Source organism: Colletotrichum siamense, assembly GCF_013390195.1.
Source record: "Colletotrichum siamense strain Cg363 chromosome Unknown KSG_Cg363_contig06, whole genome shotgun sequence".
Classification (NCBI taxonomy): domain Eukaryota; kingdom Fungi; phylum Ascomycota; class Sordariomycetes; order Glomerellales; family Glomerellaceae; genus Colletotrichum; species Colletotrichum siamense.
Window position 1 is genome coordinate 271,493 of NW_023501019.1, and position 16,125 is coordinate 287,617.

A 16,125-nucleotide genomic window follows, 5' to 3' on the forward strand; every position below is an offset into this window, starting at 1 on the left:
AAAGTCTTGTCGTGAGGAATTCAGCCAGCTTGCTGAGAGACAGAGGATAAGGGAGGAGATATTCATGACACGAATCAGGACGGGATGGCATGTCGTTGATTGGATCCGGCTAATTCGACCCCGAAAAGAGACAATCGCCAAGCTTCTCTCCTGAAGTGCACCTGTGAGGTCACAGGGATCGAATTCCCTTCGATGGCTATCCGACACACATTGGATGGTGTGACGTGGCGCCTTAGATCGTTGGAGTCGTTTGGCTAGAGTGAATGACAACGGATCTGTGGGTGGTGGCAACACGGCCATAATGAGACATGCTTCCTTATATCATTATCGCATCGTCTCGATTTCTGAGACCTGTCACGGAGCCTTGGCCAGCGGTGAACCACGGGCGTCCGATTCCCCATGTCCCTTCGATCTCGAAATGCCCGCTGCGAGTTTCTCGACGCTCTTCACAGCGAGAGCAAATCGGCTTTTACTCATCGCATTCGACCTTTCTTCTTTCGCATTGCTCGCAACCGGTGCGTTTCTTGATCGATTCCGTTGTTCTCATTATGGTTCCTCACGAAGAATTAGTCAATTTTGCAGCGTAACTCTCCATCATGGTCGTCACGTCACAGAGCTCGACACTGTTTTGCAAGAGTAGTGACAAATATCAATTGGCATGCCTGCGACCAGATGCTTCCATGGGATTACCCCTCATATGTGTAGGAGACTTCCGCCTCAAACACCCCGGGCTCCGTAGACAGTGTGCATTTGAAGGTACTCACAAAACCGATATTGGGGCTATCTTATCAACGATACGCAGGCAAGATTGTGAGGGACTTTTGCCTGATTAGGGCGACCGAAATGGGATTTCTTAGCCAACTGGACCAAGCAGTCTGAATGAGGCCAAGTACGTTGAATTGCATGGCCCGAAGCCGACGCTTAAATGGAAGGGGTGGTAAGTTCCCGGACGGTGCCCTCGTATACCTCTCTTCTCAAACTCCAACTTAATCCATTCCGCGCCCACCCTGAAGTCGCAGAAGTCGTCATAGTACCGACTCATAAAGTATGGAAGGTAAGCTTGACCGCAACCCAGTTCGTGCTCCTCGACGACGAACTTAGCCGAAAGACTTTGGCTGCGTAGCTCCCCGGCAATTAACTTGCATTCCAGCATTACGAACACTCTTTCTGACCCCAGCATGCTGTCTGGTAAACTCTTGCACGATTGCCTCAGCTCCTAGATTGAGACCGAGATCTATGTATCAACTCTCGAAGTAACTGTAGCGACTGCTCCAGCGGGTCTCCTCTCTACGGTTGCTACCAGGTCTATAAATGATAAGCGGCATAGGCTGCGAGCTCTGGGTTCTTAGATTTTCTAAAGAACTACTTCGATATTCCTTGTTCTTCCGGCGATATCAGACATGATTCCGTTTCAATCCCAACAAACGACTAAAAGAATGGAGCAATTAAGTCTGCAGCCATCGCAGTGAAATAACAATAGGGACAACGGTTTTCTAAGGAAGTAGTACGGGTGTATGGAAGCACAGTATGCACAACTTCAGCACTTTTAAACCAAGAAGTGATTCAATGGCGAGTGTTGTCATTATTGAAAGCTGATCATCCTGAATCTACCAAGGCTAGCAGTTGCTTAGTCGACCATCGGCTACACCGACTTGAATCACACATAAACTTATCATGGCTACCACGCAGAATTGAAGTCCGGGTTCGGAATATCCTCCTTCAAAACAGTTCCGTTATCAAAGACTGTCCCATTTTGCAGAATTTCTAATCGGCCAGGGTGCAAACCGGGAGGTGGGTGGTCTATCGTAGTCCCGTTGGCGAAAATGATGCCATTCCACGACGAGATGAGCGGGTTGACGCTTCTTGTGCCGCGGTCCGGTCCAGGCAGTAATGGCGATCGCCGCTTGTTAATCTCGCAATTCTCGCTGACCATATATAAATTGAGCCCAAGGGTGAGGATCAGCAAGTCATTGCTGCGAACCGTTGAGTCAGGGCGTACTCGCCCAAAGTAATCGACCATCAGTACGCTGGGGAAAACCTCAGGAGACATCTTATTGACACCCGCCCAATAAAGTGACGGATTGGTTGGGATGAGAGCAATATCCTCAAGGCTTTGTACAAACGTGGAGAATGCGGCATTTGGCGTGCACAGCCACTGGGCTACATGCAAATAGCCCCTCGACTTTCGAGATTGCCAGTCTTTCACCGCCCAATCGACCATTGGTATCGTTGTTTCTTCGTTTGGCCAGGCGTCTTTCCATTTCATTGAGTTTTCCCAGTGGTAAAACCCGTCGGCAACCGAGATATGTTTTTCCTCGTCAGGAATCTTTCGCTTCAGGTTGGAGGTGTTCAAGAAAATGAGCACGCAACCTTTCCCACCGTTACGACCCATCAATTCCCCCATTTTATGTTTATCGATGGTGTTTGAATCGTCGGTATTCAGATTTGGGCAGCGATTGTTAATTTTTTTCAGCTCTTTGAAGAACTCGTTCTTCATATTCTCGTTCCAGAATGAAACTGATGGAGGGAGATACATTGTGATGCCAGTGAGATAGCGAAGTTGAAGGATGATGATCTCGCCGGGATTCTCGCTGGTGAATTTGTTAATTTCATCGATGATGGTGCTGAAGCGCTCGCCAGTATTACCAACTGGAAAATCGGCCGTCTCATCGTTTAGATGCATGGACCAAAACGTGAAGTCATCGAAGTTTCCAATCTTGTGAACTGATGATACACGTAGGTCAAACCAGCGAGAGCCGAAACTTAGTTGATCGTAGATATTGAGAGCCTGTGTCTGTGTATTCATTTCGCTGCCGAAGCTTGCAATTCCATTCGAAATTATGCTCATGCCAGAGTCGTGCGTGCCCGGCATAACCACATCGGCGAGGCTGCGATCTTTAATCACGTCCTTGATGGCGCTCATCCAGCCGGTCGGACCGGAGGGCGGTAAAGAAGTGACGAAACCGAACGATGCACTGCCTGTAATGACAAGAGTGACGCAGGCCTCTTCTCCGGGAAATTTGTACTCGCGCTGGCCATTACCCATGTCGCTGAGGTCGAACATGACGACTCTGTCACCAGGACCAGGCACGGGCACCAGTTTGGAAGCTGACCCGACACGGACGTAAAAGCGCTTGCCAGTACCGCGGATCTCGTAAGACGCCTCGCCACCGCCAGCACTCGACCGATAAACCACCGTATTTTGGGCAGCCCTGCCAGGAGGGACGGATCTCCAACTGAAATTTTCGAAGTTGCGCGACGGTGATGACTTGAGGTCGAAAACATGCGGAGTCATATTGACAATGGTGACGTACTGTCTTCCTGTATCTCGCGAGGGCGTCCAGAACTGTCCAATGGGCTGCGTCGTACGGTCGAATGTCTTTTCCGCTTTAAAACATGTTATGTCTGAGCCGGGCAAATCCTCATCTTCCTTGCGCTGCTTGAATTCCATCAAATCGACAGCCCAGTCTGTTGTGCCACCAAAGTTGAGTTGTCTGACCCAGTCTGAGCGGCCCTGTTTAACAGGGGCCTTCATAAATGCAACATAATCGGCTTCTTGACGGGTACCATAAATCAGAATGTTTGAATCTGAGCTTTTGTCGAAAAGTTGGCGGACTAAAGGGTATTGTTTTGGGTTTGACTCAATGATCTCCTCTATTTCGGCGTTCGAGATGTAGCCACCCGTGTCTGTACATCGGCCATGATAAGCATCGGAGCGACTCCTCGTGCCTGTGTAAGTGCACATAGGGCCAAAGCAATCTGGTTGACTCATGCGAAAACTGCGACCGTAGCTGGACACACCTACAAGCACCTTGCTTGCTGGTACGCCGGCTTTGGTAATCACTGAAATTGAAGATTAGTGTCGAAGTTCGATCAGCACCCCGGGGCCATGCATGATAATACATACTTGACAGAGCGGTTTCCGTCAGCGTCTTATTTATGTGTGATCTAAGACAGTTTCCCTTTGGACAGCCAGATGTTGCCCACTTGTTGTTCATATCCCATTGACCGTGAAAGTCATAACTGCCATCCAGAGTCAGCGCAGGTAGAAGAAAGTATTGAGGAAAACTCACGTCATGTAAACAAAGTAGTCGCACACTTTTGCAAGCTCCTCCAATGGGTACGGCTTGAGGTACCAGAAAGAAGCTGGGAGGGCGATCGAGAGCGTCTTTCCGGGGGGTAACTTGGTCCTGACTAACTTCAGAAACTCAAGATAGTTCTTTCCTTCGGCCTCGGAACCCGGTGGAACTCCATCGATGTCAGGCGCAGAAGGGTACTCCCAGTCGAAATCGAGGCCATCAATTCCCTCCTTGATGAGGAATGCGACGGCATTTCCCGCGAACGTGAGCCGGTTTTCAGCTTTAGTCGCGTCTCGAAATCGCCACAGAGTATCAGGCTTTGTGCTGAAATCCCATCCCCCGAATGATGCGACTCTCTTCGTCTTGAGCTCACGGAATTGCCGCCATTGTTCCTTCACGTTATCATCGATAGACACCCCAAAGTCCTTGTCGAGTGTCGCGAAGGCGAAATGGACGTGATTGACAGCACGAGTATCGATTTGTCTCGCGTCCATCTTCAGACATGGCCGCCGATGGTTCCAGCTCTCGAAATAGCCGACTGTTCTGAAGAAGGCCGGTGGCTTGTCGTTGTTGACAATATTGGTTCCGCAGTTGGATATGCAGCCGTTGGTCCCCGGTTTGGCAGTCCCAGGAGCGCCTGTGTCGGCCGGTGTCTTGGTGCAGAACTCTGTCGTTGTCCCGCAAAAGCCCCAGACGTCGCAGCAGGCCTTGAGAGGACATGGATTGAGTTGTTCCCAAGGAGTGCCGTCGATAGGTTTCTTGGTGCCGAGTACTTGAGGCCCGCATTGGGTGTCGGGGACGGCTGGTGGAAAGGGTGGCGTTCCAGGACTTAGGCAGATTCTCTGGCCCTGTTGCAATCGGGAGCAGCCAGCCCAGCCCCAAGTCTTCTTGTTCACCTCCTCGATTCGATTCTGATCAATACCAAATGATTCTCCAATAGACCAGCAGCCGTCTTCAGACTGGACCTTGTACCAGTTGCACGTGCCATCAGGGTTAGGTTGAGGTCTGTCTGGGAGGGCGTAAGAATATGCCAGTGTCAAATTAAGCTTTTCTTGTACTTACGATCCGGCAAATCGCCTGCTGTACAACAAACCCATTGCTTGGGCTTCAGAGTTGAGCAGAGGTCTTTTTTGGGATTGAATTTCGTGAAGTCGTTCCCGGAAATACGGCATCGGCTTGCTAGAGAGGCACAGCTGTCTCCGGCCGCGACTTGTGTATCCCGACACAGTGCTCGTCGGAATCGTACTGCGGTTGTCGAGATGTTGCTGGCTTCTATTTCTGAGACGAGAAATCCCAGGTCTACGTCGAGTGACTCATTTCTTGGATTCTCCAGAGTAATGCATTGGCCGTTGGTCCATGATTTCACCGCTCCTTGGACCATCGATATTTTGTCCAGGCTGCCCACAAAGACTCCTAGCGTCCGGGCAGCGATGCTATCTGGTAAACAGACTTGTAGTGTTCGAATGGCAAGGCTCGTGTGTTGCTGTAGCTTCTCGATGACTTTGGCGGCGCTCTCCCGTTGAATCTCTGCACCTGAGTACATGCCGACAACGACGTTTCCAGACTTAGCAAACATGATATTCGTTCCGCAAGGCGCAGCGCGTCGGATATACGACACAAGTTGGCCGACTGCTTTGCTGACATCTTCACCATCAAGTTCGAAGGTAGGCGAAGATTCTGTCTTGGCGGCTATCTGAGCCTTCAAAGAAGTCTGGCTCAACTTGGCGCCGCAGACGGTGTGTACAGAGTTAGGCGGGCTTAGGGGGTCAGAGACGCTCTTGCTTATGGAATCTGCCTGAGAACAAACACTCATAGTGATTTGGCTGTCGATATCGTCCACGGAATTTTGTACGTTGATGTCGAATAGAACAGGATCATTGCAGTGCCCTAGGTCGCTGAGGCGGTAAACCCGCGTCCAGTTGGCCGAATCGGAGCCCACGCGGCTGCATGGCCAAGGGCAGCGGTCAGCATACTGGCCAAATGCATTCTCTCGAACGGCATGGACGCAAATTAACGCCCAAAAGGTGCTGATGAGTAGGCACAAGTGAGATTTTGCACTTTTCATTGTGCGCGGTTAAAGTGAGCAGCTGTTGACGCGATAGTAGAAGAATAGAGACGTAAAATGACCTCTAGGCAATGACAGACTAGTATTGTGCTCTTGCAAAATATCGTGGCATCATGGAGGAGCATGTGTCGTTTTCTGATTCCCCTGTCTGCTTTTAACGTAGACTTCTTCTTGATCAACCGTCGGTGGCGGGTTTCCACGACACGATGGCAAGCAGCAATACGTCCTTTTTCCTAACTCGGATGAGGTACAACATGTAAGGGAGTGTTTTAAGACAGCTAAAGGCACTTTGATGTAAGTACTTAATATGGCCCAAAGTAGAGGCTCCCTTCCTAAGTTTTTCCCTTCTGAAAAGTCTGCTGATCTGTTTTTCGAATCTTGGCTCACACAATAGAGAGACACTTTGTGTCGTAAGTCAACATAGATTGCGGCTGACTTCCGGATGGTACGATCAAGCCTTTGCAATGTCCCCAAGATGTTATGAAGAGCACCTGAAAGGCATGTTGATGTATGAAAATAAGCGACGCAGAATGGCTGTCTGTCAGTGTGATGCAGAAAAAATCGCGAGCCAACAGGGCAACAACTTCAACTTCAATGTTCTTGTCGATGCATCTCACTACGGCTTGTGGACGGATCTATTTCAGCCATTGTACTTGGCTGGAGTTCCCATGGCATGTCTCGATTACGTGTTACCTTCGGCTGTACCATGTCTTGGTTATGAAGAGGGGGCCTCAATTGGGTGCGCTTGTCAGGCTTACGCCAAGCGATCTTGAAGCAGGTATCACCTCGAACCAGCATCTTCTTGGTTGTGTACCTGAAAGTAGAGGATGTCTCTGGTCGAAACAACGGTCATTTTTTGCTAGCCTAGGAATCAAATCATTCAATTTCAGTAGTTCGCCGCAAGCTAAGGGTCCAGGTATCGCAGTATCCCCAAAACATCAACGTGGCACTCGTTTGCAAACGACTGCAACCCAACCCGTGTTTGACGTTGAAGGGAAAACCAATCGCAAAGCTCTCTGGTAAATAACTTCCGTCGTCGAAGGTCAATGACTTGACGAAAAGCTATTTACCTACCGCTATGAGAATCGGCCACTCTATCACTGACACAGACGTAGGAGTCATCGTCGGGCTATCGACGGAAATCGACTTTGACGGCGCCCTGACCTTCTTCACGGTTTTATTTCCATGGCGATCGTCGGCTTCGCCGTTACAGTCAGCAACGTTGAACTTGCCTCCGCCCTTGCCACATTCTGGAGGACAATACTACTGGGTAGCCGCGCTTGGTTCCTCGTCAATTTCACGTCCTCTATCATGCCTGACTGGCGTCATCACTTGGGCTAGCGCGGTCTGCGTCTCAGCTCCCGTCTGCCTGGTGATTTCCCTCAGCACATTCAACATGGTCGCAGTAGTAAGACCGGGCTTTTGTAACATCCCTGGATGGTCATCGCCGACTTTCAATCTGTCAACATTTTCGCTTCCGGTTTCAATTCTTGCACCGCTTGCTGCCCTGAGTTAGCAAGATACCCCTGCTTTACACCTGCTCGATGGTCTTCGCCACCTTTGCAGCCCTTCTAGCTGGGAGATCCGAGAAGCAGACAGCTCACAACTTCTTTGCCGAGATCTACAACGTTTCTGGGTGGCCCAACGGGGTCGCGTTCCTGATAGGCCTCAGCGCGACAAATTGGGCGTTTTCATGCCTTGACGCCGTGGTCCATCTCACGGACGAGATCCCTCAACCACGCAGAAACATCCCAATGGCTCTCCTGTGCACTGTTGCACTGGGAACATTCACTGGGTTACCGATAGTCTTTGCGCTGTTCTTCGCGGCTACGGATTTGCCGGCCATCGCCGCATCTGGCACGCCCTCTCTCGAACTGTTTTACCAGGTTTACCAAAATAAGACAGTAGCCATCGTGCTTCAGAGCCTCGTCACGTTTTCGGCAGCGGGTGCCATGATCGGCTGTCATACATGGCAGTCTCGCATGGCGTGGGCATTCAGCAAAGACAGAGCGTTTCCATTTCACAGACACATGTCGAAGATAGCACCCAAGCCATTCGATGTCCCTGTCTGGGCACACGTCTGGTCATGCTTCTGGGTCGCTCTTCTCGGATGTCTCTACCTAGCGTCGAGCCTTGCCTTCAATTCCTTTATCTCCGCGGGCATCTTGCTGCAGTATATCACATATTCGATAGGAATCCTTTGCCTCTTGTGGACGGGCCGTTCTGAGATGGTACATGGACCTTTTTGGTTTCCTAAGCTGGGCTTTATTGCGAGCATAATCACGTTGGCGTGGTCCGCTATTAGTGTCGTGTTTTACTCCTTTCCCTACTACCAACCAGTGGCGACCCTTGAAATGAACTATGTGTCGTGAGTGTTGGTAGGAGTCGTAATCTATGCTCTGGGTTATTGGATTGCAATCGGAAGAAAACAATACGTCATGCCACACCCAGGGTAAGGGTTGGTGAGAGTTTCTTCCACGCGAGAAATCCCGAGCTCGGGAAAGAGTCACAACTGTTATGCTACGGTATGCAAGGACTTCCAAATTAGTGTAACAATATCTGAATGAAACTGGCAAACTATCCATGCACATTTTGACGGGGCCTTCCGAAGAAGACTGCTATGTTTCGTGTGTTTCCAGCCACTGAAGGGGCCGTCAGTTGAGTTTCTTCGTTTCTCATAGTAAGTGAAGCAATTTGGCACAGTCAGAGGCAGAGGCAAGCAGTTAACCAATCAGCACGTATTAAATGTTACACAAATCCACGAAAAGGTGTGATGCAAAAGGATCGATGGGTGTGCCAAGAACATAAGCAACATATTCCGAATCACGTAGCCTGCCTCGTCACGGCATATCAGGCAGCACCGCAGAAAATATTATAATGTGTGAAGTCCCTCCTATCATACCAAGATTGTGCCCAGCCAAGTTCCGTCCAACTCATGAACCATTTCCTTCCAATTAATGCATAACGTTCTCACAGCCACGGGTTCATCATGGACAATGACAGTTCGAAGTGTCCCGAGGATAGCAACTCAACCGATTGCCTCCTTCGGACTCTCATTCAGCTTGTTGGCGATCAAAACAGAGCGGACGATGCGAAAATCGATTGGGACCCAGTTACATTCGTCTTCACCGCCATCATTGGCGTCATAGCCATTATTTTCGCCCTCATTCCTGTTGTCCAGGCTTTCCTCACTGCTGGACGAGCGAATCGAAGGAGCAGCAGGCGCGCAATTGGTCCCTGGTCAGAGAATAGAAAGCGACGATGGAACAAATCCGAGTGGACTTTCGATTTCGTGGTTCAGGTCCCCATCTTTCGCAGCCTAAGCCTGCAGGTAAAGGAGTGGGAAATGGAGCGGGAAGAAAGTGATACGAGTGGAGAGATACGCGGCCCCGGACCGCGCAATGAGAAAAAGGTTGGACGGAAGTACGCCTTCCAGCAGACGGCAGCAACATGGCCGAACTTTTTCAGAATGGTAGGTCTAGATGGAGTTGTGACGCAGGACGAGTATGGATTCTCCCGGTCTGTGGACGTCGGCTTTTTGCCCGATGATCTCGTGCCGCACCTGCATACGCGGAGATCGGCGTGATCATTTCCACCGCTGCCTTGTATCCGGACACACACACTCTGTTGCTAGAAGGAACCACTGGCTATCCTATCATACTCGGTCACAGCTTTCAGTTCGAATTTCGCCAACACCCCTTACTAGGGCTTGTGGGCGCATGTTTGAGTTTCGAGTTCGACAGCAACCACATTTGGACCGCCCCTCTTAGGCTTTCAGAGTTGCGCCAGGCAATGAAGCATGCCCATGGACAGATTCAAATCCATTTCAATGGATTTATCTGCGACTTCCACTCGGCCGAGTCCATCGTGTTTTCGGGCCCTCCAAACATAAAGATGGTAGACTTCTCTGAAAAGAGCCTTTCCACTTTGAAAAACTCCGTGGATCAGGCTTTCCGTCGCGCTTCCGGCACCCCGAGATTCTTCCTTCCAGAGAATTGGATGTTGGAGAAGTACCAAGTATCACTTGCTAGCAACTTCTTGTTAAGAGCGCCAGAACATGTACCCGCAATATTTCCAACCTCGAGGTTGGGCGTCGACTTGCCGCTGGTTCCTCTCGCACTCAACGGAAAATCAGCGCTGCTACCCAATCAAGCCAAATCAATCAAATTAATCAATTAGCTAATCAAAACGAGGCTTTTTTTAGAGTTAATTAGCTAAACTCATAATACCCTTAGTTTAACTATCTTAATTAAACTAATATTACTTAGAAGAATAAAAATCTAACCTCTAAACTAATTAGAATTTTTAAAAGATTTAATAAAAAAATAAAAAAGTTAACTAGATATTCTTTTTTAGTAGCTTAAAGTTATAACTTTTTAAGCTTTTATACTATAGTTAATAACTTAAGCTAGTTTTAAACTAATATCTCTATAATTTCCTATATAGTAAACTTACTATTAGCTTATTAGGTCCTATTATAATATATCTCTAAAAAAAAAAAGGATAAATAGTTAATAATATTAGTTTAGTAATACTTTTATACTAATAGGTAGTAAAGTAGAGCTAAATACTTCTTAGTAGTATTAGCCTTACTACTAAGAAATACTAAAAATACTAGAAATATACTTTTTATTATACTACTTAATTAATATATTTTTAGCCTCCTTACTAAAGGTTAAAAAAAGCCTATTTTTAACCTTTTTACTAGCCCTTAAAAATAACCCTTTTTAATATTACTACTAGTATTATTATTACTACTACTACTACTATTATACTTTAAAACCTTACTTCTATACATTTCTAAATACCTTTTTTAACCTCTCTCTTACTATTATAATACCTCTACTAATATATAACTAATATATTAATCACTTTATTAGCTATAAAATAACTTCTTAAGAGATTACTACTTAGATTTAAGCTTTTTTAACTATTAGTAATATATTAACTACTAACCTTAATAAGTATACTACTCTTAAAGCCCTACTTTATACTATCTAGAAGAGGTAGCGCTATATTAATATAGAAGCTATCTTAAAGAAAAGTAATTAAAGTTATACTTCTTAGATTAAAAATAAAAGTATTTTTATCTATAAGATCTTCTTAAGTAGTATTAGAAGTATACTTATTACTTACTTACTTTCTACTATACTTTTTTATATACTAATAATATATCTAAGTAATACTTATTAGGTTTATTAATACTATAATAAAGCTAGTACTTTTAGAGAGCTATAGAAAGCTACTACTATATCTAATACTAAGAAGTACTTTAAATTTACTTACTATATCTATAAAGAATACCCCTATACTAAATATCTATTTAGTAATAATTCTAAAAATAATAAGCACCTCTCTAAGCGCTAACGTTCTACTCTTATTACTATACTTTATAGTAAAGTTTCTTAGATTAAAGAGCTAGCTATTAACTTCTTTATTAATACTAATAACTCTTTCTTAATATTTAGTAACTAATATATATAGTATTTACTTAGTCTTTTTAATTATAATATCTATAACTAAGTATATTAGTTAAGAAACTCTTAGAAAGCTTAACTATATTACCTCTATATCTCTAAAAAGGAATAAATTAAAAATAAGATATAGAAAGTACTTATAAAGGTCTATATATTATTTAATCTATAGACCTCCCCTAATTAATATACTATTATTACTATATTTAGCTACTTTATTAACTAATTAGGGAAATAGACTTAATATTTATTAGCTCTCTACTACTAGCTTAGTACTTACTCTAGTAAGAATATTATTATAACTATTTATACTACTCTTATAAACTAAAGCCTTATTAATTAGGTTAGTATTATTATATTTAATAACGCTATAAATAATAATACTTACCTTAAAGCTCTCTTTCTTTCTCTATTATCTTTATATATAAAAACTAACACCTAATAATACTAAATTTAATATTATAGCTATATCCTTAACCTTATTAGTTATATTATTATTTATAGCGTTAATAATAAAGTGTTTAAAGAGGAGTCTAACTATCTACTTAATATTAATAGAGTTTAAAATAACTTAGCCTACTAGAAGTAGAAAGGCTTTATTAGTAAACTCTAGAATATTATTAAGTATATTAGATTATTACTATAATAATCTAAAAGCTTTTTAGCTATTAGTAATAAGGCTACTAATAATAATACTAACTTTACTTTATAGGAAGAGTTATCTTAAGAGCTAAATTTAATATTAAATAATACTACTTAATAAAACTTAATATATAATATAATTAAATAAGCCCTACTTAAATATAGCTAGATTAATAGTTATATCTTTTACACTCTAAGTTTTCCTAATAATATAAATTATATCTTAAGTAAGGATATCCTCACTAATAAAGACTAATAAATTCTCATAGAGTTATATAAAATACTTAAACTACTTTATAAGTAAACTAAGAAATATAAAAGCTAAAGTAAAAATAATAAGTATAGCTAACTCTAAGAGGTTCTAATAAGTATAAAGTATTTCTTAGATTATCTTAAAGATTAATATAAGCTCTTTAATACCTCTATTAATACTAAGATTAATTATATAGCTACTTAACTTATTAAGAGTTAGTTATAGTAACTATCTTAACTTATAAAAGTATCTTAACACTCTTAGTAAGGCTTAATAGTAGTTTTATAGTCCCTATTAATTAATAATATCTCTACTTACTTATAGCTTAAATACTTATAGTTATAATACTCTTAAGGTATTAACTTTAACTCTTATAAATATCTATACTTATTAATTATTAATAGCTAATAAGTACTTAATAAATATTATATTAAGCTTATAAAGTCTCCCCTCTATACTACTATAGTAATTCTATATCCTAAGTAAGGTTTATAATAGCTTTAAAAGTATTAGAATACCTTAGAAACTTATATATAAGTATATAATACTTAAGAAAGACTTTATAAGTATTAATAATAATAATATACTAATATATCTAACTAAGCTAATCTATAGCTTTATCTATAGCCTCTATAAACTATATTTATATTAATTACTATTACTCTAAAAGCTAAAGACTCTAAATATTATTAATAGTTAGCTAATAAGGCTTATAACGCTACTATTAATAATTTTAATAAGCTAGAGTAATATTTCTATCTCTCTATTACCTAGCTTATTAATAACCTTATTTAATAGTAGATTTTATATTAATAAACCTTTCTAACGCTTAGTAAACTTACCCTTAATATTTTTACTATCTTAGTAATAATAACTAACTATAAGAAAGTATTTAGCTTTACTAAACTTCTACTAATATTATAGAAGCTATTAATAATACCCTTAATACTTAAATAAACTTAATACCTCTAGAACTAAATTTAAAGTAGTATTATTACTATAAGTAGCTACTACTTTAAGTAGAGGGGCTAAAAAGGGTTAGATAGCCTCAAATTATTATATAATATATATTTTAACCTTCTAAGAATATTATAAGAAGTATTACTAACTTCCTATTTAAGTAATTATATTTAAAACTAATTAAAACAGTTAATTTAAATAAGACTATTATGATCGTTAAGTTAATTAGTTAAATTTAACCCTTAGATTTAGCTTAATTGATTGGTTAGCAGCGCTGCGGAAAATACTGGACAGAGGTAGATCTTGACGACGTCGAAGAAATGCTTGAAAGGTTTTACTTTTGGGACGTAGCTGCGAAGCCCCTTAGGCCTGGTTGGAAACGATTCAGATGGTGCGACCAGAATGAAGACCTCGTGAAAAAGCACCGACACGAAGGATTCAGTGAACCGCCCAACGGATCTCAGTCAACAGAGGAACTTCCGATCGAAGGCTGCAGAACTGCACTACACACTTGCCTTAACTTACTCCGGTCACCGTTCAACACGAAGCTTGAGTTTGCGAGGGTCCCTTATTTTAGTGTGCAACTCCGGGAGCTTGCTCTAGCTCAGCTGAAGGAGGTGGACGAGTGGCTTGACACCAGTTACACTCCGTTGCGTTGACAGCGTCCGCCCCCCTTTTTTTTCCCCGCTTATGCAAAAACATGAAAAAAAGCCAATTTTACGCTGTGACGCGCATTTCTCTGCATCGCACGCAAAACGCGTCAAAGTCATCACCAACACCTCAATTGCCGTCAATCACTATAGTCCCAGTAGTATTCAAACGTATAACTACACGATAGAGACATAAGGTGTGTATTTCATGCTTCCGTAGCAGTCAATCTACCCATCGAGGCATTGCCAACCCAGCTAGTCACCTCATCCCCATACCATTCGACCAACAAAAGGTCTATTTTCGTCATGAGAGATCAAGATGACATTTGCTGAGGAACAGAAGAAGAGACCTGCTGTATGACTTTATATATCTACTCAGCATACGGTTTGTATGGCTCTGAGTAATATATAAGCATACCAAGGGGCTTGATACGGTTCTTCAGAGCAAATGCTTTGGCAGTCAACAGGATTAATGACTCTCCTGATAGCTCAGCTTGTTCACGATATTGAGCAAGAGTCTACTGCTGTATAGATTGTGCCCTGTTACTTACAGTTTGCCGCTGGTCAGTACATGTCCGTGGTTTATTATATCAGATACATCGAGAAAGACGCCGGGCGACGACGACGATACAATGGCGCCCAGAATATCGAATCTACAGCTATCGACGATCGCGATGATACTGCCATTCGAAGACCAAAAGACCCACGAGCTGGCAAGTATCGTTGGCTGTACCGAACGAACGATTCGACGACATAGATCACGACGTAATATCACTGGCGAAGTGCAGAGATATAAGAGGTGCCGCCAGAGTCGACAAAAGATGGAAATATGGCATCGTACAGAGCTTCTTGAACTACTGCAGTACCGCAGCGATCTATCTCTTGAAGAGATGCAAGATTTCCTATTTGAAGCCTTCGAGATCCAGATCAGTCGTTCTGCAATCAGTCGACAGTTAAACTCAGCTGGCTGGACGAACAAGAAGTCCAAGATTATTGCTGCTCAGCGAAGTGACGAACTACGATACGAGTACTTGTACCGTATACGACGATATCGCCCCGACCAGCTGGTATTCGTCGACGAATCCGGCGTCAATAAGGATACTGGGATACGGAGGACTGGATGGGCGCCGAAAGGGCTTGCTGCGTTTCGAACTGCAGAGATTGATCGGTTTCAGAACTCTCGCGTACAGATCCTGCCAGCCCTCACGTTGAGCGGTATCCTACACTTGACTACGTATTATGGTACGACTGACGGCGATGGGTTCTTTCGTTGGCTACAGGAGTGCCTTATCCCGAAATGTGGGCGTTTTCCAGAGCCAAACTCTGTCATCGTTATGGATAACCTCTCCTGCCATCGTATACCTGAAATCGAGGGTTTATGCCGGGTATCAGGTGTCCATCTCGAGTTTCTGCCTCCGTATTCACCAGACTTCAACCCCATCGAAGAGTACTTCGGCGATCTAAAGCGATACATCAGGAAGACGTATTCGAAGTGGAACAACGATGAGAATGACACTCGGGATTTCATGGAATATCTACGTGACTGCGCTATGGAGATTGGGTATCGTCTACCCCAGATCGAGGGCCATTTCCGCCATTCGTTCGTCAACTTTGATGGGACAGAGCATATATTTGACGATATCGAACTATAAAAGGGAGGATTTGCTGCCAATATTGAACATCAGCAAGCAATCCAAATTTTCATCGTGCGTTCGCGCGCAATAGATCTTAATCGTGTCGTCATATGATGGTCAATCATCAAATCCATGATTGTAGCCAACAAGATTGCCAAAAGGTTAGCCACAAGCGCACCAGAACACAAAAAATATACCGTCGTCCATTGTTTTCGTCGGTAGCTACGTATACATATCAATTTTGCCTGTATAACGGCTGAAACGCGTTGTTGATGCTTGTGACGATGATTTGTGATGATGACACGTCATCACGATCAGAGACTTCAACCATAGTCAGAGACTTCAACTGCCCCTAACCAGTATCGGGA

General features: G+C 43.5%; 2 protein-coding genes across 2 annotated transcripts; both read left to right on the forward strand.

Annotated features, from left to right (window-relative positions):
- Positions 1–7,688: 7,688 nt before the first annotated feature.
- Positions 7,689–8,516, forward strand: swnT-2 (Swainsonine transporter swnT; the record flags this gene model as incomplete). Its single annotated transcript, XM_036640943.1, has 1 exon — positions 7,689–8,516. The coding sequence occupies one exon, from the start codon at positions 7,689–7,691 to the stop codon at positions 8,514–8,516; it is 828 nt and encodes a 275-aa protein (XP_036493112.1).
- A 6,428-nt stretch (positions 8,517–14,944) lies between these two features.
- On the forward strand, positions 14,945–15,775 carry CGCS363_v009095 (uncharacterized protein; the record flags this gene model as incomplete). Its single annotated transcript, XM_036640944.1, has 1 exon — positions 14,945–15,775. The coding sequence occupies one exon, from the start codon at positions 14,945–14,947 to the stop codon at positions 15,773–15,775; it is 831 nt and encodes a 276-aa protein (XP_036493053.1).
- Between the last annotated feature and the right edge of the window lie 350 nt (positions 15,776–16,125).